This window comes from Sminthopsis crassicaudata, chromosome 2 (genome assembly GCF_048593235.1).
Source record: "Sminthopsis crassicaudata isolate SCR6 chromosome 2, ASM4859323v1, whole genome shotgun sequence".
Classification (NCBI taxonomy): domain Eukaryota; kingdom Metazoa; phylum Chordata; class Mammalia; order Dasyuromorphia; family Dasyuridae; genus Sminthopsis; species Sminthopsis crassicaudata.
Window position 1 is genome coordinate 659243954 of NC_133618.1, and position 25807 is coordinate 659269760.

General features: G+C 41.4%; 1 protein-coding gene across 7 annotated transcripts in view; it reads right to left on the reverse strand.

Moving 5' to 3' along the window:
* The window catches only part of SGPL1 (sphingosine-1-phosphate lyase 1), a 69862-nt gene that overhangs the window by 14673 nt on the left and 29382 nt on the right, over positions 1-25807 (reverse strand). For all 7 annotated transcript variants that reach the window (XM_074296911.1, XM_074296915.1, XM_074296912.1 and 4 more), the window contains 5 exons: positions 21396-21463; positions 12640-12787; positions 9955-10034; positions 9331-9459; positions 279-367 (listed from right to left, as the gene is read on the reverse strand). In XM_074296911.1, coding sequence (XP_074153012.1) covers positions 279-367; positions 9331-9459; positions 9955-10034; positions 12640-12787; positions 21396-21463 — 514 coding nt within the window. The remainder of the gene's footprint in view (positions 1-278; positions 368-9330; positions 9460-9954; positions 10035-12639; positions 12788-21395; positions 21464-25807) is intronic.

Sequence of the window (25807 nt, forward strand, 5' to 3'; positions counted from 1 at the left end):
TGAAAGCTTATAATCAAATAAGGAATCAAACTTCCCAAAAAACTCCTCTTGCCATTTTATGGGTGAGATCTAGACCCATAAGAGCCTTGGGTATATACAACATGGCAGGGAACTCTAAAGAATTTTGAGTCAGGTTGGGTACCTGGCTGGCCTGTTCCCTGGCTTGAGGATGAGAATGGTCCTGGGTATCAGAAGAGCTCAGTGAGCCTACTTAGGGGTTCTCGCCACCTGGCACTCTAACAGGGGAAATGTATCAAAGCTAAGAAGCAAATACATACATTTCTGGATATTTGATGCCCTTTTCATAAGCTAGGTCTCGATAGGCTTTGCAGGCCATCAGGATGCTCTCTGTACCCCCTGAAGTCACCTAAAAGGAAGAGGAGATATTAGCCAGGAGTCCACTGGAAGGAGCTTCCAGAACGCATTGGCTGTTGTGCCCTGTAGAACCGGCAGATGTCTATCAGCCAAAGATAACCTTCCCACAAGAGGCAAAGGCCACCGAGATGGCGATTCTTACTTTTATTTTTCAATAGCTTATACCTGCCTGAAAAAAGATTCTTTCTTCTCATATTGAGGCTAGAAATGACTAATAAACCAAACCCAAATTCAGTCATGTTCCCACCTTCCCCTATAGAGCAGAAAGAACATTGGACTGAAGGGATCAGGAGCTCTGGGTTAAAAACCTGGCTCATGTGAGCACCAGCTCTGTAGCCAGAGCCAATCACTCTGATGTGCCCCTCTCTGAGCCGTTTCCTCATCTGTAAAACATGGATAATCTGCAATAAACATTTCACAGGGTGCTGCAAAAAAAAGTTTTATTACTATTAAGTGGCAACAAGAAAGTGGATCATTATTCTAAAGACACACCTGTACGGACTATGTACTTGTGTGGATGCAAGCATGTATTTAAAAATGTATGGATAGTGACAAGCAGGCATGCTGCAGCGGAAACCAACCTAAGAAGATCCTGCTTAAATTTAAAAAAAAAATATGGGAAACTCTTAGTAACTTCTGATAAATATTAGAAAAATGATCCCTTGGATGCTGGTGTTCCAGATGACACAGAATACCCAGCTTGAGTTGAAGCGAGAGAAGGGACTACAGAAGTAGTCATGGTAATGAAGGACCCTAAATATTTCTCTGTAATTCTGCCATAAATAGACTGGAGAGAACTTGACTCGGAGCTCATTTCAAGAATTCCCTGGATTCCAGCCAGTATTGCTGCCAACCATTCCAAAGAAATGACTCTCTAACCTAAAGGTAAAGAGATTCCTTGATCTTCAATGGAGCAATGCTGATAGAAAGTTCACAAGCATGAGCCCTCTGTTGCCAGGACCCCAGAGTGAAACCCCAATCTGTTTGGCAGATATTTGGGGGATATACAATTTCTAAGCATACTTTTTTTTCAGATTGTGTCAAATATGCACAGATGATATAGCTTATCCATGTGTTACACAACATATGTTAATAGAAACAACTTCTTTTATGCATTGATGGAAAACTCGGCGCCCTCGGCTTCAGTGAAATTGGGGTAGTCGGTGGATCTGATTGGATTCCAGAGAAGGTAACCCTACCAAGTTGCCAGGGTAAAGAGCTATTCTGAAGGCCTTCCAGAGAGAAACTAGCCATTGGCACTTGGAAAGTCCTTGTAAGACATGTGGCTCTCTTACCCTTAACTAGGAGAGTTCCCTTGACTGCCTAAATCAAAAGAAAACAAAGTATTTGTAAATAGAGTCAGAGATAAGGCCCCTAGTCCTTGTGGCAAGGCCCCAGGGTGTAGCCTATGGTCAGGTGGAATCTCAGAATGTCATTTCAGGAGTCAGTTCTGAAGAAACAAGAGGATGAGTGAAGCACCAGCCCCTTCTCTGCCTCCTCTGATTCAATCTTTGTACAAAGGTCTAAACCATGAGCTAAGCAAAACTACTTCCCCAAATCACTAGTCACCAGGATCACATGTCCAACGTGGTCCTATAAAAAGAAAACTCTAAACTAGGAGCTCAAACCGGCATGTGTGCCAAGAGATAAACTCCTCATGTAGCACTGACATGCCACCGAGGCAGGATGAAACATGCCTTCTATACCAAAAGTTTCCTGTACACATACATGTACATATGCTCACATTTAAAAACTAGTTTTTAAATGTATTTAGACACCATTAAAGCTATTAAATGCAAATTACTTAATTCATATTAGTTTGTTGTTATGAATTTACCAAAATAACAATTACAAATGGTACAGTTACTAACATGTGATGATATGTTTAATGTTAAAGGAGGGCTTTCACTCCAACCTGAAACCAGAACATCAAGGGCCTTGGACACCAAGATGAGGACTTTGCCTTCCTAGAAGTACCAGAGACACCTTGAAGGTTTCTGAGCAAGGAATAGCTGTCATGACTAACTCTGTGTTAGGAATTTTGGGAGCTATAGGGGAAATAGATGAGAAAGGGAAGATACCAGGTGCAATATCGTGTAGCTCCTCTTACAATGGTCTAAGAGTTAGGGAACTAAGACCCAAATTAAGTCATAACCTTGTAAATTGAAGAGAAGGAAGGTCTATAAGAGGTTATAAGAGTAGAATTAAAAGGCTTTGAGGTAAAGAGGTAAGTTGTAAGAGTCAAGGATGATTCTGAGTTTATAAACCAGAGTTTCAAGAAGAAAAGTGGGGATAAAAACATCATTTTTAGGTGCGCTGAATGTGAGGCTTCTATATGCTGAGATGTTCAGCATGAAGTTACAGACATGAGCCAGTGCATAAGAGACAAATTAAGGCTGGCTATATAGATGTGGCAGTCAGCTACATAGCAATGATTAACTGAATCTATCAGCTCAGATGGGATTACCTAGAAAATCTAGAGAGAAAGGCCCAGGACAGAGCTTTGGAAGAGAGTCATTGGAAGCAGGTACCATAACAAGGTGATGAATTCTAAGATTCATCATTCATTCAGAATAAATACAAGGGAATTAAGGAAGGGAGGGCAAGAGAAGTTGAGGAAAAACGGTTTCATGTAGCAAGTGGAATTTGCAATGAATCTTGAAGAGCCTCCATGAAGCAGAGGGAGGGCATTCCAGGCACTGGGAGCAGCCGGGGGAAAGTGGAGATGGGAGACGGAATGTCCAGTGGAAGGGAAAGCAAGCAGGCTCACCGAGTCATCCTCTGGGATGCAGGAAAATCAGTAACATATGAGCAACAGGCAAGGAGGAAAAAGAAGGAGACGGTCAGATAGGAAGAGAACAAGGAGAGAACATCATCCTAAATGAGCAATGAACGCAGGGAAGAAACCATCACAGAGGAAAGGGGAGCCACAAAACCCAAGTTTGGGTTTAATCTTAATACACACATATTAAACAGTTTAATAACTCCTAATCCTGGAGAGAGCATGCTCAGTGGACTGGAGAGATCAGCACCAGAATACACAAGGAGGCGAGAGCCAGGAAGAAACCAAGAGATAGGGAGACAGAAGATGAGAAGGGAATATGACTGAGACAATCTCCAAAGTTAAGCAGAGAGAGGAGCTAGCTGTGGTGAGAAGGAGGGAATGGGACAAAGGAGCAGAGGAGAAGACTTCTAGGAAAAAAGGCTATTGAGTATTGGAGGAATCCATTTAGAAATCAGATGTAAAAACAAAGCAAAATAAAAAAATAAAGTGATTAGGGTAAAAGAGGGAGCTGATAATGGATATTTTCAATTCTTGAGTAAAGTAAGAAGCAAGACCATCTGCTGAAAAAAAAAAAAAAAACAACACAAAAGTGACTGTGGGGACTCAATAAAAGAAAGTTTGGAAGCACCAATGCAGAGAGCTCAAAAGTGAATCATTAATGATTAAGAAAGGGAATTCTGTGTAACAATAAATGCCCCACTGAGGCTGGAGAACACAAAGCCCATGCTCACTGCTAAGCATCTGCTCTTCCATCCACCAGAGCATTTCTCAGAGCCTCTTTTCTCCCTGATACTGTAAGGACCTCTTAATCAATCCTCACCCCCTTTCTTCATGCTGATTATGACTATTTGGCTCCATCTGAACTTTCTGACCCTGAGTACTCTGAATCAAGAATTATAACTTCCCAAGGGTCTCCAGGACACCAACCAACTAGGCTGGTTGTTTTTTGGACCAGGCTAAATCTCTGATTGGACATTCTCAATCAAGCTGACAACCAGTTAAAGACCTTGGTTTAAAAGGCCACGGCCTCCCACTGCACCTAGAGCCGTCCCCATTTGTCCTAATCTGTAGGTCTCCAGACTCAGTAGCTCCAAAGGACAAAATAAGGCTGCCTTCACTTAAGTCCATCTCATTTGCATGTCACAGCATCACCCTTTGTTGTGGACAAACAGCAAGGACACTGACACAAAGTGAGTCCAGACTGACTGACTCCCCTAGTCACCGGCCATGGCATTCCCCAAAAGGCTCATCCTACAGAGGAAAGACAGGTGAGAGGCGATCAGGAAGAGGCCTGGAGAGGGGGATGAGAAGGGGCAGGATGAGACAAGGGGAGCAGCTGTGAAAGGCGGCAAGGTTCAGAGGAGAGACGCCCTGGCCACTTGTGTCTCATCACCCTCATGCCGCAGGTTTTGAGAATCAAGAATCCCTCACACAGAAGCTCCTCCAGCGTGGCTCAGGGACAGACTGCACAACTGAGTGCACTATTGGGGTAAAGGTCATTGCTCATTCAAAGCCAACCCCCCCCCCACCGCCTATGTCTCCCCCTCCCCAGCTACAAACCGGCACAAAATGCAGACGCACAGAGTTCCAGCTGGTCACTTCGCTTTGAAGTATTAGAAGGGCAAAGAGCCCCACCTACAAAACTGCCAGGCTCATCTACAAGCACTGCTAATGTTAGTTTCCTCTGGTTACAAGAAAAAAAAAAAAAACCCACTAGAACCAATAGTCTCAAACATAAAATTCGCATGTGTCATCTGGTCCCTGGATCGCCTCAGTACAAAAGTCTTGTTTTGCTATCTAATCCGAAACATCTTTTCTTCTTGACTGATTTCTAACAGCGTGATTTGCCCACGGCTGGCAGGCCCCAAACACTGGCAAGGGAATTTAAAACAACAAGTACGTTCAGAAATTCCCACCACGAGGTACAGCTAGTTCTTAAGCTCTTAAGACCAGAAACTGCACCCTGCCAGCTGGGAGGAAGAAGCCCCCTCTTTAGAAGTGAGGGCCACATGAACATCAACAGGTCCCTGCAAGCTCATTTGGTCTGGTGATGAGCCATGTGCTTATCAGAGAAATCAAGTGTTCCTACACACTGAAGTACAGCGATTACTGGCCCCAGACACAATACTACATGAAATGCTAGTTCATTTCCTGCCACTGTAACCTAAAAGAAGATTCAAAAAATAAGCAGCAGCACGCATGAAAAATGGGAAATGAAAGAAAACACACTAAAGCTGCCGGCAGTCATTTCCTAAAGACACAGAATCGGAGAGTTAGAGCCAGAAAAGAGCTGAGAAATCTTTAGAGAATTAAAACGATTTAATCATAACCAGGAAGCCAAGAGTCTAGAAACTATTTCATCCAGTAAATACTCTTCCCTGACCCAGCAAAGACATGACAACCAAGGGCAGCACAAATTTAGAAGAGAAAATCATTTTTAAATCAGCTGAAGAAGGAAGATGATGAAAAATTATTTATATTAGCAGCTTATAAAATAGTGAGAAACAGTAGAGGGGAAAATAAGTTTATAAGAAAGCATGCCAAGAAACCCAATGATCTTGAGAATATATTTAAGGATGAAATAAGTAGGGCAGGAAAAAAAACGATAAATGAAAAATACCTGTGACATTGCTATAAAGAGTTATTTTCTCCCACAAGGGCAGTGGAGTCACCATCTTTGTACTGTTTTATGGTATGAGGAAGTAGGAGGAACACTCAAGGCAGGAAGGACAGTGGGACCAGACCAAAAGGACACGAAGGTTCGGGCTTGAGGCCGAAGTTATGTCCTTATGCCAAAGGAGTAATTGGGAGGGGGGGGATGATAAACTCTTGAGGAAGAAACATGGGTATTAATATTCCTGAGGAAAAGGGCACAGAAACATATCAACCCTACTTACTCATCTCTAGAAAATCCCTATGAAAATAAGGAGGGAGAACCTCCGTGGCCAAAGAACTAAAGAGTCACCTCCAGAGCAATAGAGCACAGGGAGGCTGGTGTGAGAAAGCCGCAGGAGGTCCCCAAGAGAGCATGTGGCCCTTGGTCTTGGTTCGGAGGACATGGGTGAGTTATGGAGGAGGGGGCCAGGAGAGGCCATAATCTGCACCCCTAGAGATGGAGCTTTTACACACAGCTCTGCTTCAACTGAAAACTCAGTCAAGAGAAAACTTACAGGTTTTAAGTAACCCACTAAGCTTGTCTCAGTTTCTCCAGCTGAACAGAAAAATACTCCTTCAATTTGTCTCTAGACTATACCTTAAATTTTTCAAATGATCCCTATGATCCCTAGATGCAAGAAGGTGTCAAGAGAAATTTCCTTCTATTGTTTCTCACACAAACATTATTTGCCTACAGAGGCAGCGAGGTGGAGTGGATAGGAACCAAGAAGATCCAAGTTAAAGTGTGACTTCAGATACTTCCTAGCTGTAGGACCCTCAAAGTCAGTTAACCTCAATTTCCTCAACTATAAAATGGGAATAAGAACACTTTCTTCCCAGGACTGTCATGAGGATCAAATGAGATAATATTGAATAATTCAGTGCCCAAGACATAGTAAGCACTTAATAACTGCTCACTTCCTTCCTTCCTATAGCATATGTGAATATCTATATAGTATCATATTCCTCTGAATAATAATAATAAATCCAAATACAGAATGTTCATAGTTCCAACCCTATAAAGTGAACAAAATTCTTGTTCATGTTCCTAAAATAAAGTCTTTGGAAAATGTGCATATATTTACCTTCATTACTGACAACCATCACTAAGGTACAGTTCAACATGACAACACAGGGTTTTTGCTGTGAGGTAAGAAGAGAGGCAGTGACTCCACATAAAACTAAGCCTGAAACGTCCTCTCATAGCCAATTCATGCAGTTTAAAGTTAGACTTAAAAATAGCAATAAGCTGGGCTTATATCCCAAAGAAATACTAAAGAGGGGAAAGGGACCTGTATGTGCCAAAATGTTTGTGGCAGACCTTTTTGTAGTGGCTAGAAACTGGAAGATGAATGGATGTCCATCAAATGGAGAATGGTTGGGTAAATTATGGTATATGAAGGTTATGGAATATTATTGTTCTGTAAGAAATGACCAGCAGGAGGAATACAGAGAGGCTTGGAGAGACTTACATCAACTGATGCTGAGTGAAATGAATAGAACCAGAAGATCTCTGTACACTTCAATGCTGTATGAAGATGTATTCTGATGGAAGTGGATATCTTCAACATAAAGAAGATCCAACTCATTTCCAGTTGATCAATGATGGACAGAAACAAGTACACCCAGAGAAGGAACACTGGGAAGTGAATGTAAACTGTTAGCACTACTGTCTATCTACCCAGGTTACTTATACCTTCGGAATCTAATACTTAATGTGCAACAAGAAAATTGGATTTACACACATATATTGTATCTAGGTTATACAGTAACACATATAAAATGTATGGGATTGCCTGTCATCAAGGGGAGGGAGTTGAGAGAGGGAGGGGAAAATTTGGAAAAATGAATACAAGGGATAATGTTACAAAAAAAATTACTCATGCATATATACTGTCAAAAAATTTATAATTATAAAATTAAAAAATATATATTATATATAATTAGAAGGAACTTGAAAAAAATAGCAATAAGTAAAGCAATCTGGAAAATTCAATTCAATAAACATTAAGCTCCTTACTAGGTACCAGGCCCATCCCCTAGGCATTGGAGATACAATGAAGCAGAAGACAGTCCCTGTTCTCAAAGACCTTACGCTCTATCAGGGCAAGATAACCCACAACGGGAAGCTGGAAAGTGGTGGGACTGGAGGGGCAGAGGAGACCGGGAGAGACCTGGGTAGAAGCCAAGCAGAGATGTAGACATCCAACCCTCTAGACAGGAAAGCCCTGGGACAGGGATTCTCAAACTATGGCTATGGGCAGCCTGCGGGGTTATGGCAAATGGGCTGAGGGGCGGAGACAGAGGGTGAGGTTTTGTTTTTACTATAGTCCGGCCCTCCCACAGTCTGAGGGACAGTGAACTGGCCCCTATTTAAGAAGTTTGAGGACCACTGTCCTCCTCCACTCCTGCAGAGAATAGAGGAGCAGATGGAGGGAGTGTCAGAGACCAAGTTAACTGCCAATTCTGAGGAAGGTCCTCACTTCTCCTAGGACCCCCACCCTGAACAGAAAGCCCCAAGAATGGCCTCTCCTTATCCTGTGGTACAGAGAATAGAGCTGGGGGAAAGTGGGGAAAACAAAAACCGTCTTTACCAAACACAGTCACTGGTTTGGAGGCATTTTTCTAAGCTCAGAAATTCATGCTATCACACTAAGACCAAAGCCATGAATAAACTCCTCATAAGAAAGTTTTTAGCCTGGAATGTTTGTTCTTTTCCTAAAAAAACCTGTATGTCATTTTTTAAAAGTAAGATTTTAAAAATCAGTTTTAAGGAAAAAAATTAAAGTCCTAAGGCTGGATTAAAAAAAAAAAAAAAGATGAACTGGAATGAATACAATACAATACAACACATTTTTATTTCTCAAGTGTCTCCCAGGGACAAAATAACTGTATTAGGAGCTGGAAATAACAAGAAAAAATAATCCTGCCTTCAAAAAGCTTACTCTACCCTTGAATAACCTGGGGGCTCTGACAAGAAATTCACTGCTTCACTCTTTTGTCTCCAGGACAGCAAGAACCCAGGAAGATAAGAGCATCTCCTCAAAAATTAAACATTCAGTGTGGATGCTTAGGAAAGTCTCGGGGAGGCTCACTGGGCATTTTCCTACTCAGGGTTCTGAACTGGATTAGCTGGAAGGGGCGTGGTCTAACCACATCAGCATCAGAGGAAAGCATCACTGGAAAGAAATGGGGCCTTGAGGCTTCCAAAGGGCTTTCCTCACCCCAGCTGGAAAGGGAGGTAGGGAAACAGAGAGAATTAGAGGGTGCATCTAGATCCATAAAGTTCATGAGCCAGCCAGAAGTCCTTCTCCAGTCTCCCGATCTCAAGGGCAGCCCATTCTCCACGCTGCTTCTGCCCAGAGATGGGGAAGCCACACAATACCGAGGCATCCTTCTCAGGGTGAGGGATACCCTGCCCTCCACCCCTAATGCCAAAGTAACTTCTCTGAGCAAATCCTAAAAGGAAATCCATGCTGGCCTTGGACACCAAGTCAAGATGGGCAGTTACTTACGCTGCCACAAGCCTCTGGTCCACCATTAAAGAGGTTGCAAGCTATCCTCACAATCTCTGCCTCCATCTTCCGAATCCCTGGAAAGACATCTGGGTGCAATGGGTTGCTCCATGCAAAGTCTCCATAAACCTGTAAAGAAATGCAACTCAGCACAAAAGGCAAAAGGGGACCATTTCTGGAAGGATGTTGACTCTGTCACAGGACGGCTGGGCAGGCCTGAGCATCCATCTGGTTACTCCACGAGGCTCCCGAAGCACCGTGCAAAGAAGGGGAATTCATCCTGAAGCAACTGTTTTCCAACTTGTGTAAAACAGAATCTAAGGAAAATGAAGCTGGGCTTTCACACCTTTTCAGTCTTCTTCAAACTACTCACTTTCAAGCTCATCAGCAACACAAAACATGCCCCTCCACTCCCTGATATCCATCGATGCCATCATATAATTAAGCCCTTCTTCCTTTCTAAGCTACCAATCACTAACCTGATCACTGTTAACTCTGACAAAGACTTCTCAGGACTTAGGAGCTCAGTGGTGAATCTCTCCCAGTTCTGTTCTCTTTGAAATGGGATACACGGCCCACAACATTTGATGTGCTAATATTTCCCCTGACATAGACATCATTTACCTTGACAAGAAGCTCAGTGAGTTTTTCATCACCACCGTACACTGTCCCAGAGACTTTCCCTTCTTCCCAGTGCGAATTTCCTGAAAGAAGAAGCCCCCAACCACAAGTTAATTCATTGGGCACCTCATCAAGCATTTATAAACACATAAGGGAAGTGGGTTTGATTCCAATAAAAGTCAGGAAGAAAAAAAAACCTATCCCAGAAGAAACCTAGCCTAGTATGAGGAAAGAACAGCTGTGAACTGAATGGTAGGTCTACACTGCACAAAAACAAACTATTTCAATAGAAAGCCATCAACCAATTGGTGTTAATAAAGCACTTGTGTGCCAGGCCAAGGGCTAGGCACGAAGAGACAGAGAAGAAATGGTCCTTACTCTCAAGGAGCTGGAGCTCTAATGAAGACAACAAAACGCACACACTCAAGTGCAACTAAACACATCCTATGGGCTGTACAAGAGCCGAGGAAGTCCAAAAGTAGATAAGAGGAGGGGGCATTGTGAGCACTGGAGCCCTGGGACAAAGGCATGGAGACGGGTGATAGAATGTCTGGTCCAGGAAACAGTAGGCTGAGCAGGAGCTTTGGTTCCCAGAAGGGGAGGGGGCCAGGGAAGGAGCCAGGCTGGAAAGAGCATGGTCATCAAACAGAAGGGTTATTGATCCTCAAGGCAAAAGAGAGCCCCTGGGATATACTGAGGGAGGTGACTCAGGAAAGTCCCTTTGGAATCTGTGGGCAGGGAGATTCCGGCCTTAACCAAGATGGTGGCTGTGTGAACGATACTGTGAAAGCCTATGAGGAGTTGTGGTATCTGACCGGGTGTGGGAGGGGGGTCAGAGAAAAGAGCAAGGGTGACTGTGAGGCTGTGAGCCTGGGTGGGTGCCAGGATGGTGGTGCCCTCAGTCATGGAGAACTCAGAAGGGGGTTGCTTGGGTGGAATGATGACAGGTTCCGTTTTGGACATCTGGGGTTTGAAATATCCAAGGGGCAGTTAGAGAGGACAATGGAACCCACAGGAGCTGACGAGATCACTGAGAGAAAGATTTAAAAAAGGGAAGAGGGCAAGAACAGGGCCCTGAGTACATTGTGGGCATGGCAGAAAAGTGGGCCAAGAGACAGAAGTGTCCAGAAGAACTAGAAGAGCAGGTATCCAGGAGAAGTTAGTCAGCAGTTTCGATGCCACAGAAAGGCCAAAGAAGGATAAAGGCTGAGATGAGGCCATTCAACTTGCCATGGAGGAAATGCCTGGAAGCTTTGGAGAGCAGAGTGAGTTGGTTGTTTGAGATCGGATCTCCCTCTGAACAGGCTGGGAGCACAGGGCTATGTATGTGGGCCAGTCCCAGCCGATAACTGTCTCACAGCACATCCAGACACACAAAATGTAAAAAAAGGCAGAAATTGTCCTGGAGAGACTGTGAAAAGTAGGTGCATGGCTATACTATGATCATTCTAGAAATCAATCAATAATTCTTTTTAAAACATGTAATGTGACATATTATTGCATTTTAAGAAAGTGTGATTACAGGTACATGAGCTAGACCAGGCAAAATGAAGTCAGTAGCACTCAGACAAGGGTAGACATAATGACAAAAACAATATAAAGAAAGGACAAAAAGAAGCATTAAAGGCTGCATCATTTTGGCCCAGGAAGCCCTACAAAGACAGAAGAATATACCTCCCTTCCTCCCTCTGGTAGAGGAGAAGAGCTACAGCTCACTACAGTGCAATGGACTGTCAGGCTTACCCTCCCCCTTTGTTGTTTGTGGATGTAGTTGTTGTTTTTAATATGGGATGCTCTTTGGCTAGGAGAAGGAGGAGAGATACATTTGGAAATGAGGGGATGCAAAAACAGAGATATATCAATAACGGTGTTAAAGGTAATAGGAAAATGTCCATGTCCACATAGCTAGAGCATCTGCCACCCAAATAAACAAGGCCCCTCAGCAGCCAGTGTTCATTGTTAAGACTACCCTGGCAGAGGGATGGAAGGATCTGTGCTGCTCATGATAAATCTGCCAAAGACCAGTCTGCTCGCTCACTTCCTCCTAGAGTATGTTGCTTTTATGCAATGGCAATCTTTATACTAAGATTCAGTAATATTTCAAGCAAGGTGGCTCAGGTTCTGACCCCCGTTCTTCTGCCCTGCTTTGAGCATGTGGGGTAAGAAGACGAGGAGCAGGGAGTATGGTTATGTTGGCATTCGTAAGAGTAATACAACACTAAGAAATAAATAGCTTGGGAAAGTACAAAAAGGGGAGCATGTCCCATGCCACTAAAAAAATCATTTTTATTTCTTAGTCATCAAACCCTACTTTAAGTACCATAAGCACTTGGAGGCTTGCCTGTGTCTAATTTTATACTTTATAATCTATACTACCAGGTACTCTTGAAATATACTGATTAATTTTTAATTTTTATATTAATTTTTAAAAATTCTACTTTACACATGCCCACGTGAATTGTAATGGTCCATAAGATTTTAAATCCTAATTATTTGTTATTGGAGTCTAAATGTAAATGCAATTCAGATGGGGAGAATGCAACTTGGAAATATTTGCTCCAATCATTGAGAAAAAGGAAACTCAAATAAAAACTAATGGGTTCCAGCTTTGCGGCTCTCTTTGACTTGGGAACATAGGGAGTAGTCATTTAGAGGAAGTGGGTCTCATGCTTACACACAGACTCGTACCCAGGGAGCTGTAGTCCTTGAGCCTCTCCAGGATGTCAGATGTGCTTAAACCTTCAGCCGGCAGGTTTTTCACATACTCATTGTCCACTTTCAGGAATGACAGGTTCTTGAGAATGTCTTCCCTGGCTTTGTTAAATTTCTCCTGGATCTGCCGAGAAGGAAGGGAAACACAATCAACAACTAGTATCAGGATAAAAAATGCTTACCTTGGGGCCAGTCCCATGTTTTCACAAAAGGAAGGGAAGTGGCCAAGTGGTCAGACTCTGCTTCCTTTCAGAAGCCTGAAGACAAGCAAAGCCATTTAAGGACAAAGGTGACCCATCCACTCCCATGCCCCCTGGGATTTGCTATTTGCTGAGGTTCAGCACTTCTTGAAGGGTGCCATTTTACCACAGCCTTGTCAACAGAAGAGTCAGCAGCAGAATTAGGAAAGCCATCCAGGAAACGGGTTTAAGTTGTGACGGGAAGGTCCCACCTTAAGCAATCGCTTTCCTTCAACAACAGCACTGAAAGCCTTTCACAAGAGCAGTTTCTGCTCGGTGTGGGGTGCAGGTGGGTGGCAAGGGCTAAGCTGGCCCAGGAGAGTGAACGGTTCCTCAGGGGCTCAGCATACACCCCACCAGGGAACCCTCCTGCCCCCGACTCTACAGCTACTGGGACCTGAGGCAATCGGACCATGTCACGAGCCTCTATTTCCACCCAGCGTCTCTACTCCCAAGAAAGGCAGCACTGCTCAGGGTAGGCTTCAGGCTAAGGATGGATTCTTGCAGAAGTAAAGGGTGGGCAGACCGAAGCCCTTGGCTTTTTGGGGGGCTATTGGTCCAATAAGAAGCCTAGCATAGGTTACACACAGTATCTGACTAGGCAGCATCCTCTGCCACCTTGGGAAGAGATAAAGGAATAGGCACCCAATGTGAATTCTGCCAGCCCCAGTCACTGCCTGATTGCTTTTCTCAGGTCCCTGAGGATCTGATTTGTCATTTAGCAGGCCTTCAAAAAGGCCACCTACTGGGACCCTGCCTCAGAGGATCAAAGCTGCTGGGAGGTGCACTCAAAGTCCCCCAGGGAAGTAAGCAGCAAGGCCAGAATTTGAACCCAGTGCCTTTTCATTATCGCCATACTCCTTTTGCTTCTCCGGTGTTTGCAAAAAAACATGTGAACACTTCCCTGTATCAGCCCAGGATCACTTAGAGGAGGAGTCCCAGTCAAATGGTACTTTCCTATCATGACTAACAAACTCTCACAACCCCTTTTCCTTATCCTCAGAATTCTCAGCTGCCTAGGAGAGTCCCTTTAGTCTGCTTCCTCTACCCATCCTCTCACTGCCCTCCCACCCATTCTTAAACAACATTTTCCTTCTAATATCATGCCCTGTGCAAGCTGCATTCTCCTGCTAACAAACTTAGGAACCAGATCCCGCCCTCTTCTTTGGACCATAACTTCCTCCTCAATGTTAAGGGAGAAAAATTCATTTTGCCCGTCCCTTCTCCCTGGTCCTGTTCTGTACCCGTGCAATGGGATACGAGCATTTGGAAGGGATAGAGTCCTTAGGGATCATCTGGCCCAATCCCCTCATCTTACAGACGTGGAAGCTGAGGCCCAGTGAATCTGCAAGGTTAATAAAGTGTCTCTGTACCAGGCACTAAGCCTATAAAGCTGAGTGTCCCAAAGAAGGGTTCATTCTACTAAGGAGACAAAAGGCATACATGTGTGAGCGCACCCAAATATATGGGAATTTTGCTGGGGGAGTGCTACAGGACAGTCTCAGAGACTTTGAGCTGCTCAGGCCTCTAAGAGACAAAGATGAAGGAGCCCATTTGGGGCTTATGACCCCAGGCAGGACCAAGTGGGGCATGAAGGGAGAGACAAGGAAGAGCCAGGCGGCAGAAAGACTAAAATGCCAACCAGAGCAGTCCGATCCCGAAAGCATGGAGAAGCCATGGAGCTCTGGGAAGCAGAGTGATAACATGTTGGCACCTGGGTGGTAAATAGAATGGAGAGAGCAGATCTAAGTGGGCCACTCATGAGGGAGCCCAGTCAGGAGTGTCTGCAGCAGAGGGTGAGAATAAGGGAGAATAAGTGACAATCTCCACAACAAGATGGCAAAGGGGATTAGAAGCAGCACTAAGTGCCAGGCTCCCTTCAGCCTGCACAAAAGCCAAGTGGCCGCTCCAAGCCCAGACATCTCTGTTGGTCTGAGGCAGGCCCTCCAGCATTCCCCATCCTCCCTGAGGCTGGCCTGATGGGCTGTGCCCCAGAACCCACCGTGCCATGCTGTGAGAGCTCAGGCGTTTCATGATCTTCCCTGAGCCTTCATCCTAACCCCTTTGTGGGTCCACTGGGGCCTTCCAAGGCCCTGAAAAACTCATCAGAATTCTAGAAGTTTAGAGCCGAAAGCAAACATAGAATGAATGGAACCAGATTCCTTTTCATAGATGGGAAGGAGAGGTGAGAAAGGCTGTCCCTGAGGGCAGAAAGACAAGGGCGGCTGCAAACTAGCTTGTCGGGTTCCTCTTTTTCCTGGGATGGACCCTGTTTACCTCTACCTGTAAAAAACAAAAGGCCATCCAGAAAGTCCAAAGGCTGACACAGACTCAATATATATGGCTGCAGGCCAGAGGGCAAAGAGCTGGCTGCTTATCTCCAAGCCCGTTTCCCTGCTTATTGCAGTGTCCCAGTGCCTTTGAGAACAAGAGACAAACAACATCCTCCCCTCCTAGCTGAGGAGGCAGCCCATCCTATTCATAAAAACACCTTTCAGCACAGACCCAGGTCCCACCCTGCTTGCTGGCCAGCTGGAACCTCTGCAGCCCTTGAGATCAGAAGCTTGCCCAGGGCCCGCCCCTCAAACAGCCACAAGCACAGAACTCATGAGACTCAAGGAGAGCAGGTGGGCAAGAGAGAAGGGAGGACCTGGGCAAGCACCTTCCACTGCCCAGCCTTCTGCTGAGTACTTTCAGACCTTGTCTCACAACAGCCCTGTAAGGAATCCCTATTCTACAGATGGGGGAAACTGAGGCAAGCGGGGGCAGGGGGCTGCCAAAGGCATCTGAGACTATATTTTTACTCTGGCTTTCCAACTCCTGACTCTGATCCCACATTCTAAAACTCGGCACCCTACCTAGTGCCTCACTTCGCTGCCCCAACTCTGCCTGGTAACGTCCTTGGCAGTAGTATCCTTTGCTTTCTCACTCCTTCCCTGTCCCACTTTGGAGGTGTCAGCCCCAACCCCAGTGAGTGTAGGGGGCATGGGGTCGGGGTTAGTCCTTCCCTAGTACCTTGCTTTGTTGCCTCTGCCTCCCCCTCTACATTCCCTTGGGAGTCTCCAGATAAGCCACAAGGCCTTTCTTTGAATAACAAACAAAAGATCTTACTGCTTTTAGCCCTGACTGGGCCATTTGATTCTTCTGCAAAAAATATTCAAATAATTTGCCTCAATATATCCAAATTGGTCAAATATGAGTGGCCAACACTATGGGTACCAAATCAAAAAGTGCTTCCTGCCTAATCTTTTTTAAAAATTTATTTACGTTTGGCATGACAATGGAGGTTAAATGTCAGCTAGTTAAGTGTTAAATTTCTGAGATCACATTTGAACTCAGGTCCACCTGATTCCAGAGCCAGTGCTCTATCTTCTGTACTATCTAGCTTTTTTTAACGTATAAAAGCTAAAGGAAAAAGATGGAGACAAGGAAATATGATGAGAAAAAAAGACACATGTCTAGATCTTGTGTCTAACAAGATGGAGAAATGATGTTTTCTTTGATTTTTATGACCTCTAAAATGTCTCCAAAATAGGAATTCTACATTAGAGAAAAAATTCGGCTGTCTCCATGGTCTAAAACACTAAGAACATTAACTAAGGAACTAATAGTGCAATGAATTAACAGCAGAAAAGTCTCTAACGCCTAACCCTAATTCGCTCAGAATCATTCCCCTGCCCCAGTCACCATTTGGGTAACCCAATCCATAGGCTTGCCCCCAAAACGCATTCTGACCACTCCCTTCTACCAGGGCCGGGGAAAACCAAAAGGCAGTAACTTGTTCAAGAAATTCAGTGATGTAGTACAACTCAATCTGAGAAATGAGGAACAGAGAGGACTGAGGAAGAACACATGTATATATATGGCTATGGGAAAATTAAGGGAAGGAACCTGACATCTAGGTCTATTTCTGTCCTCTCAGAAGTTACTTGAGAGAGAGAATAAGAGCTCAAGAAAGCTATAAATTTCAATACCCAGAAAAATCAAGCTGAAAAGGGAACAAGTCAGAAAGTGAGCAATATGGAAAAATAAGGGAAAAGACTAAGATGGCCAAATGTCTCAGGAAGAAAACCCACTTAAAGACTTTGAAAGCTGATTAAGTCAACAGAAAAGATATTAATATCAAAAGGGAATATAGTTATCAAATCAGCCAAAAGTCCAGGCATTTATGAATAAATATTCTAAGAATAAGAAAAAATTAATCAATACCAGATAGAGCATGAAACAACATTAAATCATTAAAAAGAGAATTATAAGAGCAGAATTTATGACCTGCACAGCAGAAATAACTGATAAAATAGAAAAACTTGAACTCACATTGGCAAGTCTCACAAAAGAAATAAAAGAGAGAATAATTTATTGTGAATGCAAACACAAAGAAGTCGAGGTGAATCTGGAAGAAGAGATCTATCCAAGAACTTATTGATCTTAAAGTTAAGATGCAAAGGAAAACTTAAGGATTATAGAGCTTCCAGAAGAACATGAAAAGCAAAAAATCTGAACATTATAATATAAGACAATATAAGAAAACTACCCAGAAAAACAATGCCAAGCAAAAGTATCCACAGATCAAGGAGGGGGAAAAAACCCTATACTTCAAATTTCAAGACACACAGTGGTTAAATTTAACCATTCTAGTCCTTTCCCTCCCCTCTCCTATCCCTTTCCTCATCATACCCTCCATTCTTTCTCCTTCCTCCTTTCCCCACTCTAGAGGATGCAGTGTTGGACACAGCTGAGGCGACCCCAGCCACCAAGGCAGACATGACAGGCTGCCAGAACACTTTCTCCAGCATGGTCCTGTCACTGCCCAATGAGCCACCAGCCAAGTCTACAAACAAAGAGACCAGCTTCAAGTGTCTGGAAAGGAAGGATGCCATAGTAAAGATCCGAGGTATCCAAAAGGAGTTTAAACCAGGCAGAAGCAGCTCTTCAGATTTCACCAGGTCAGATCACTGAAATGGGGGACAGAACAGCTCTTGAGCAGGCAGTCCACAAGTTGAAGTTGCATTCAAGGAAACCAGAAGGAAAGGAAAGGAGAGGCAATGGGAGAATTCAAAGGCATGTCTCCTAAGAGCCAAAGTGCACGAGGTACTTCTCTGCTTCAGGCCTAGGGGCTGCAGGTCCAAGTGCAGCCCCACCTTTGGCTGGATGGCTACCTCCGGTCACCCTCCGATCCCTTCCTAAAACTGGATCCCCTGGAACTCCACCTTATCGTGTGCTTCATCATGTGCCCTGGACCAACACTCAGAAAACAGGATTGACCTCATCTAGAGTAGACACAGAGGAGCCACTCTGATCTCCCTCCTCTCTGTTCATCTTTGACTCTTCATTCTGAATATCTCCCCACTCCCTTCCAACCTGTTCTTGAACTTAAATAATAAATGTCAATGAATGACCTTAAAAATTGCAATGACAAAAATAATAAATTGTACATGTTAATATGATAAAGACCTCAAGGAAAATTAACTCAAATATTTCACCGACCAAAAACCAAAACAGAAATGAAAATAATCAAGGCAATATACTATAAATCTGAGCCTAACCTTTAAATAGCTTTAAACATGAACATTCTATTATAAAGTAAGTGGCTGCCTTTTGGTCACGTGAGCATCAAGATTGAGGACTAGATATTTTCTCTGATCCCCTCAATCTCTCAAACTTCTCCAAAACAGAAATTATTTGCCAAATATAAAAAAAAAACTTCAGCTGTTTCCATGATCCAAAACAAAAGGTTTATTGAGAAAGAAAGAGAAAGAAAAAAAATTAAGATGGGGTGGGGAGAAACAAAGGGAGGGAGGGTATACATATATATAGCCTATATCAGATTGCTTACTTACTGTCTCAGAGGCAAGAGAGGGAGAAAGACAGGGATAGAATTTGGAACTCAAAATTTAAGGAAAAACAAAACAACAAATGTCAAAAATAACTTTTACATGTAATTAAGGAAAAAATAAATATTATTTTAAAAAATAAAGCACTCCAGGATAAAAGATGAAAGCATTTACAGAAACAAAAGTTAGGGTGGAGAAATGGGCCTGAAACATACAGCTCACATCTTGCCCAATGGTGGATCAAAGCTTTTGGAGAAACCCCTGTAGAAGAAAGGGGCATCTGAAAAGGGAGAGGAAAAAAAGAGATTAGGGGAGAATAGACGATATACCCCAATCAAGACAAGATTTGACAACAAGAAGGAAATAATTCCTACAGTTTCCCAGAAAGATAAGAGGCTACAGGATGACTATAGGGGAGGAGGCAGAAAAAGGGACCAAAACAAGAGATCAGATGGGGACCATACAATGGGTCATATGATCTACAAGGGTCTGGGGTTCAGAAAGAACACACATCTCATTTCAAAGCATCCAGGGGTTCAACAGAGGAAGAAAGACATGGGGCGAGACATATAGGGCAACAACATGGAAACTATTCAGGAGGAGGAATTTAAAGCAGATTCCTTAGGAGTTTTTAAAAGTGGCAAATGTGATGAATACAGAGAAGGATGGGAAAATTTATATGAATTGATTTGGAGTAATGTAAGCAGAGCCAAGAAGACAACATACAGCATCCTGAGTAGCATATATGATAAATATATGATAAATATATGATAAATCCAGTGAAATGGTAGTTTTCCTTCTTGAAGTTATGATTATACTTCAAATATGATTTGTTCCAGCACAATAGAATAGGATTAAAAATTTTTTAAATCTAAAAATGGAATATAACAGCAAAGAATAAGAAAATATATTTCTGATTCATGTTTATTATATAGTAATAGAGTAGTTATAACAAGTAAAATTTTAAAAGCTGGAAACTTACTGAATATCATATCTAAAGATAACCTTCTAATGATATGATAAATGCATTATTATTATTATTATTATCACTGGAAATATTTTAGCAGCATAGACTGAACTGTCTTCTGTCTTTCTAATTTTTCAGATATAATGGTGGGAGAAGCAGAGAGTTTTATCCACATCTCATCAAATCTGCATGCATGCTCACATTTTCCCACTAACGCCAAGTATATATAGTTGCATGATCTGAGGCATTATATAAAAATCAGTAATGCTTTAAAAGCAATGTTACCATCCTTGCATTATTTTTCAAACATTGGGTTAAAATAACTTGAAAAATAAGTTTAAAAATAGCTTCTGGTCATCCATGCTTTCTAAAAAACTGGAAGCAAAGGATAATTATAGTCTCTCAGAACATAAGGATTTTGAGACTAATAAAAAAAAAACACATTGGTTTTCATTTTGAATCCCCTTCTGCATCACCTCCTTACAAGAAGCATCAACAAGATCCTTAGATGCTATAAATCCCAGATGAATTATCTCTTTTTTAGAACATAAGCAACCCATTATTCAGCATAATGTGTTCATATATTCAACATAATAACCTGCTTCCTCACATTAAAAATTTGTTTATCAGTGTATCAACATTCTTTGGCTGTTTTCCTCAAAGATCAGTATATTTAGGTTCTGTGTCCTCATCAGAACTAGCCACCTCTCCCATAACTTTAACATTATGCAAGGAAACTTGATTTTTAAAGCAATCAAACAAATGAACCCTTGCAATAAAAATCTCTTTACCATCCACTTCATTTCCATTTTCTTTCACTGTCTAAGCTTTTGTTGACAGGGTCGCTCTGCTAAGAATGCTTTTATTGCAATCTTTCATCCACACAGCTAAAAGGCATTCCATTTCTATTATTGTTACACATCGATTTCTTGTAATTGTTCAAAGCTGATGCTACTCAACCTTTCCCTCTAATTCTGCTGTGTGCTTGATTACTTTCTGTACCACAACCCCTGTCCTATTTTAAAATTACTACAACCACATTCATGCCATTTAATCACATCAAATTTTCATCTGAACACAATAACAAGTCTCTTCTTTTTTGCCCTGGCAACATCTCCATCTGAAACAGTCTTCCTTTAAGGTCTATTTTAAAAAAGCTTTTTTAAAATTAACTGTAGGCAATCGGATAGGCAGTAACACATTATCTCTTTCCCGACTTGACATAAGCAAATTCAAATGAACAAATGAGTGGGGGAAAGGGGACATCAAAACCTTGAATAAGTTTACATGCATTTCATTAATTGCATTTTGTATTGCTTTACACAAAACTGCTTCATTTTTGAATAATGCATAATCTAATTAATTGCAAATTATAACTCCCATTAAGTACAACTAGCAGTGTACAATGTAAATGAAAAGATTAACCTCAAAAAAAGTCAGTGTTTCAAATAATTAAAAATTAAGTATGGAGAAAAGAGTTACAGGAGAAGAAATCCACAACCCACTCCTTATAGAATCAAGAGGTTCACAAGCTTTACACAATATTTTTATACTATCTTCAATGTATTGGTCAATTATATGATTTCCTAACCTTTTTTTGTCTTTAGATGGGAAGGATTCCTAGGGAAATCTATGGTGAGAAAAAAAATATTAAAAATATATTTTAAAAGGACATTAAAAGATGCCACTTACCTTAGTACCAATAATAGGGACTCTTCTCACGATTCTAAAAAACTTCTTTTTGGCCCTTGAAAATAAACCTGAAAGAAGCACAAAACAGCCCATTATTCAGCAGCTTGCAAACCCTCCACTTAGGTATCAATCCTCACAGCAGTACAACCAGATTAAAATGGAGTTGAAAAATGTTTGACATAAGTTTAAAAATACAGCATAGATAATGTGAATTTAATGTTTTCTAAATCATATGGAGGCCATAGTTTGATCCCTGTGCTCTACAGCTTTTGGTAGTTTCTCTTGCCCATGGACCCAGAATTTTACTTCCCAGGATCTCCAAATGTCTACTTATCTCAATAAGAAGCTTCCAATCATGATCTTTTTTGATAGAATCTACTCTCTTGTTCTCAACAGCAAAAGCTTGCAGTGCTCCTTAATAATCATAGAGTCCCACCAATCCCATTGAGAACACTACAGAAGCCCACATGTCTCTGCTTCTCCCACGTCAGTGTCTTACCCTTATTAAGATCCTTGTAATTTCCCTTTCATATTCACCTTTTTAGGATTCTCTTAAATCTTACATTAAAAACTTTAATTTTCTATTCAGCTCTGGTCTTTCATCAGAAATGCTTGAAAATTCTCCATTTGATTAAATATCTTTCCCTTGAAGGAAAACTCAGTTTTGTTAGGTAGATTATTCTTGATTGTAATTCCAACTTCTAGAAAATCATATTCCAAGCTCCTTGCTCCTTTAACATGTTAACTGCTAAATTTTCTGTAATCCATGACATTTGAATAGGGTTTTTGGACTATATATTTTCTTTTTGTTCTAGATAATTCTGGAATTTGTCTAATATTCCTGGGAAATTTCATTTTTAGATCTCTTTCAAGTAGTGAGAATAGATTTTTCAATTTCTATTTTATACCCCCTGATTTTAGGCTACTGGGGCAGTTTTCCTTAGTAATTGGAAGTTTTGGGGGTTTCCAAGGTCTCATAATCTGGGGAGGGGTGTGGTCACTGCTTTCCTGTTCTGTAGTCTGGTCTTTACTTAGGAAGGACTCCCAATTCCTTGGGATTACAACTGATATTGGTCCTTAGGACCTCTGATCTCTTAGGGTCATGATACTGTTCCTAAGGGCTCTTGAACCCTGATTACAAAAAACAATATTGCTCCTCAGGATTCCCACTCCCTCTTTACTGAAAGTGCTTGAACTGTGACTCAGAAGTAGGTACAGACAATAGATTTGTCAAATAGCATCTAGTGCTGCACCCTCTGCTAGCTGGCTACTTGCCCTTCCCATCTCTGGCTTGAGAGCTCTTAAAGCCACTGTTGCTTCCATTGCCACAACCTAGTCCCATCACTGGTATTTCAGCATCATTTTTTCCATTACATGCGATGGACTCTAATGAGCAACAAGAATTTCTAGCTGGCCCTTGATATAAGGCCTCTTCCAAAAGAGTGACAACACATTTAGCTGATCACATGAAGAGGATATGAAGTGTGAAGTTTTCTGCTTAATACTTTAGAGGGAATCATTCTAATAACAGCTTATATTAATAACTGCCCTGGCCATCCCAACTCCCAAAGAAAGAATTTGTGCTTCCTAGCATTTATTTGCACTTAACTAAGACCAACACCAGGCAGTATGTGATTTTTTTTTACAAGAGTGTGTCCTATCATTCCAACTAGACCTTGATCTCCTTGACCACCCGTACTAGTTTCCAGCACCATGCATCAGTGCTCAAGAATATTTGATTGCTTAGTCTTTAGGGAACGCAACACATCAACAGTAGATATCATAATTTATTCATTTCCATAAACTATTTACTACACAGTATAATAGCAGAAAGCTGCTTTTTCACTCTTTCCACTTTTAAAAACTTTACTTTATAAGGCATACCTTGATAACTAAAACCAAGACTAAAAACAAGAATTTATGGGGGAAAGTGTTATTAATTTGCATCAGAGAGTATTAGAGACATATGTGAGATCATGATATGTGTCTAATCAAGATTTTCTGTTTTACCAATAAACAAACTGCCTCTACAGAATTAGGAGAAGTCCACAAAATAAGGAGACTGTATTAGGTACTCCTAAAAATACAAAGATATATAAAGAGGCAGAAATAGGAAAAAAAAAAAAGATGAGAGCAAACAGATGAAAGCAAGGAAAGAAAGGAAGGGTGAAAATGAGAAAAAGCAAGACAGATCACATTATGAAAACCAAAGAATGTCAACTGGAAAGTACTTTAAATATCCAGCCCCAAATGATACCTGTCTGCTCCGAGTTTACTCCATGAGATTTTTTTTTAAGCAAAACATATTCTTACCTAGTTAGCTAGCACACATGAAGAGGGGCCTACCCTCCGTATAACTGTCAGGACAATAGGCTGGGGTCAATTAGTAATTGTAACAAATAAATTAGTAACTGTAAAAAAAAACAAAATTTAATAGGAATTAAATGTATGCTACACATGTGACACCATTTTCCCTCCCTATTCAAAAAGTTAGGGTGCCCTTATTTCGTCTAGCTCTCATTTCACAGATGAAGTAAAGCCCACCAAAGAGAAGAGACACAGGATGACAGGAAGAGACACAGGATGACAGAACGAGACTCAGAGAAACCTTGGAGATCCCATCAAGTCCAACTCCCTCATTTTAAAGATCAGGAAACTAAGTCATAGAGCAGCTGATTGACTCGTAAATGCTTGGGCTAGGATTCACACTGAGTACTTCCGGATTTCAAGTCTAAGGTCTATCCACACCTGTGAAGACATTGCCTCCCCTGAGTTGAGTACCAAGGTAGTCCCAAGAACTATGACCAGTTTACCTAAAAGTAGCTAAATTATGATCCAAGTTTCCACCTCCTTCACAGTCCCTGAAATATCTTTTTTTCCTATTCTTTTTTAATTTTATGTGAATTTAATCACTTATCTCCTACTGTCCCCACATTAATTTTAAAATTAGACAAATTTAAAATCTTTAAAAAGAAAAAAAATCTTCCTAATTTGCATAGTCCAAAATAGCAAAACAAAGTCCCTGCATTAAAGCCATGTGCAAAACTATACATCTCCCTCTTTCTTCTATTCCAACCCCTCTCTATATAATTAATCTTCAGGCCTCTGGATTAATGGTTGATCACTGCATTAAGTAGAGTTCTAAAGTCTTTCCTAGTTGTTTCCCCCCCCTCCTCATTGCAGTATATTCTCCTAGTTCTGCTCACTTCACTTTGTATCAGCTCACAGAGGTCTTCTCCCATTTTTCTTTGAAACTGCCCCTTCATACTTGCTTATGGCATAATCATATCCCATTACATTCATATGCCCCCATCTGTTTAGTTTTTAGCAACAGGCGGACACTCCCCAAATTTCCAGCTTTTGGCTACTACAGAAAGAGCTACCATAGTTATTTTTGTCTGTAGGGGTCTTATTCTTCTTTCTTTGATCCCCTAGATTATCAGTCTAGTAGCAGTATAATTGGCTCAAAGAGGATGTATGTTTTAATCACTTTGGGAACCTATTCCAAATGACTTTCCAGAATGAGAGTACAACTTCCAGCTCTACTAACGAGGTGCTAATGTGCCCATTTTTCTACAGCCTCTCAAACATAATTTTCTTCCTTTGTCATCTTTGTCAAACTTACAGGTGAGAGGTAGAATCTAAATGTTGATTTAATATGCATTTCTTTAATTAATAGTGAAATGGAACATTTTTTCATAGCATTGGTGATAGCTTGTATTTCTTTCCCCGAGAACTTTCATTCATATTCTTTGACCACAAATTTATTGGGGGAATGATTCAAGTCTTATAAATTATAATCAGGTCTTTTTATATCTTGGTTATGAGACTTTTATCAAAGAAATATAAAGCAAAAATTCTCCCAGTTAGCTATTTCTCTTCTCATTTTAATTGCATTAGAGTTCCTCATTCAGATCTTTTCAATTTTATATATTTCTGATCTGATTTTTCTTGCACAACATGAGAAATATGAAAATATATTTAGAAGAATTACACATGTTTAATTTATATCAGATTCTTTGCTGTTTTGAAGGAGTGGAAGAAGGGAGGGAAAAATTTGGAAAACAAGATTTTGTAGAGGTGAATGTTGAAAACTATTTTTATATATATTAGAAAAATTAAATACTATTAAAAACTTTAAATTTTATATAATCAAAATTGGTCGTTTTATTTCCTGTGAGCCTCTCTTTCCCTTTTGTTGTCATGGCATCTTTCTCTATCCAAAGATTTGAAAAGTCAGGATGTCACCTCAGTCTAAATTATGAGTCCATCTGAATTTATCTGAATAATAGTGTGAAATGTTATAGATTCTGAAATATTAAAGCATCCACTATGTGCCAAATCCTTAGCCCTTCAATCTTCCATTCAAGGAGTGTAGCAAATCTGCAATGGCATAAAGCTGAGAACCAGCA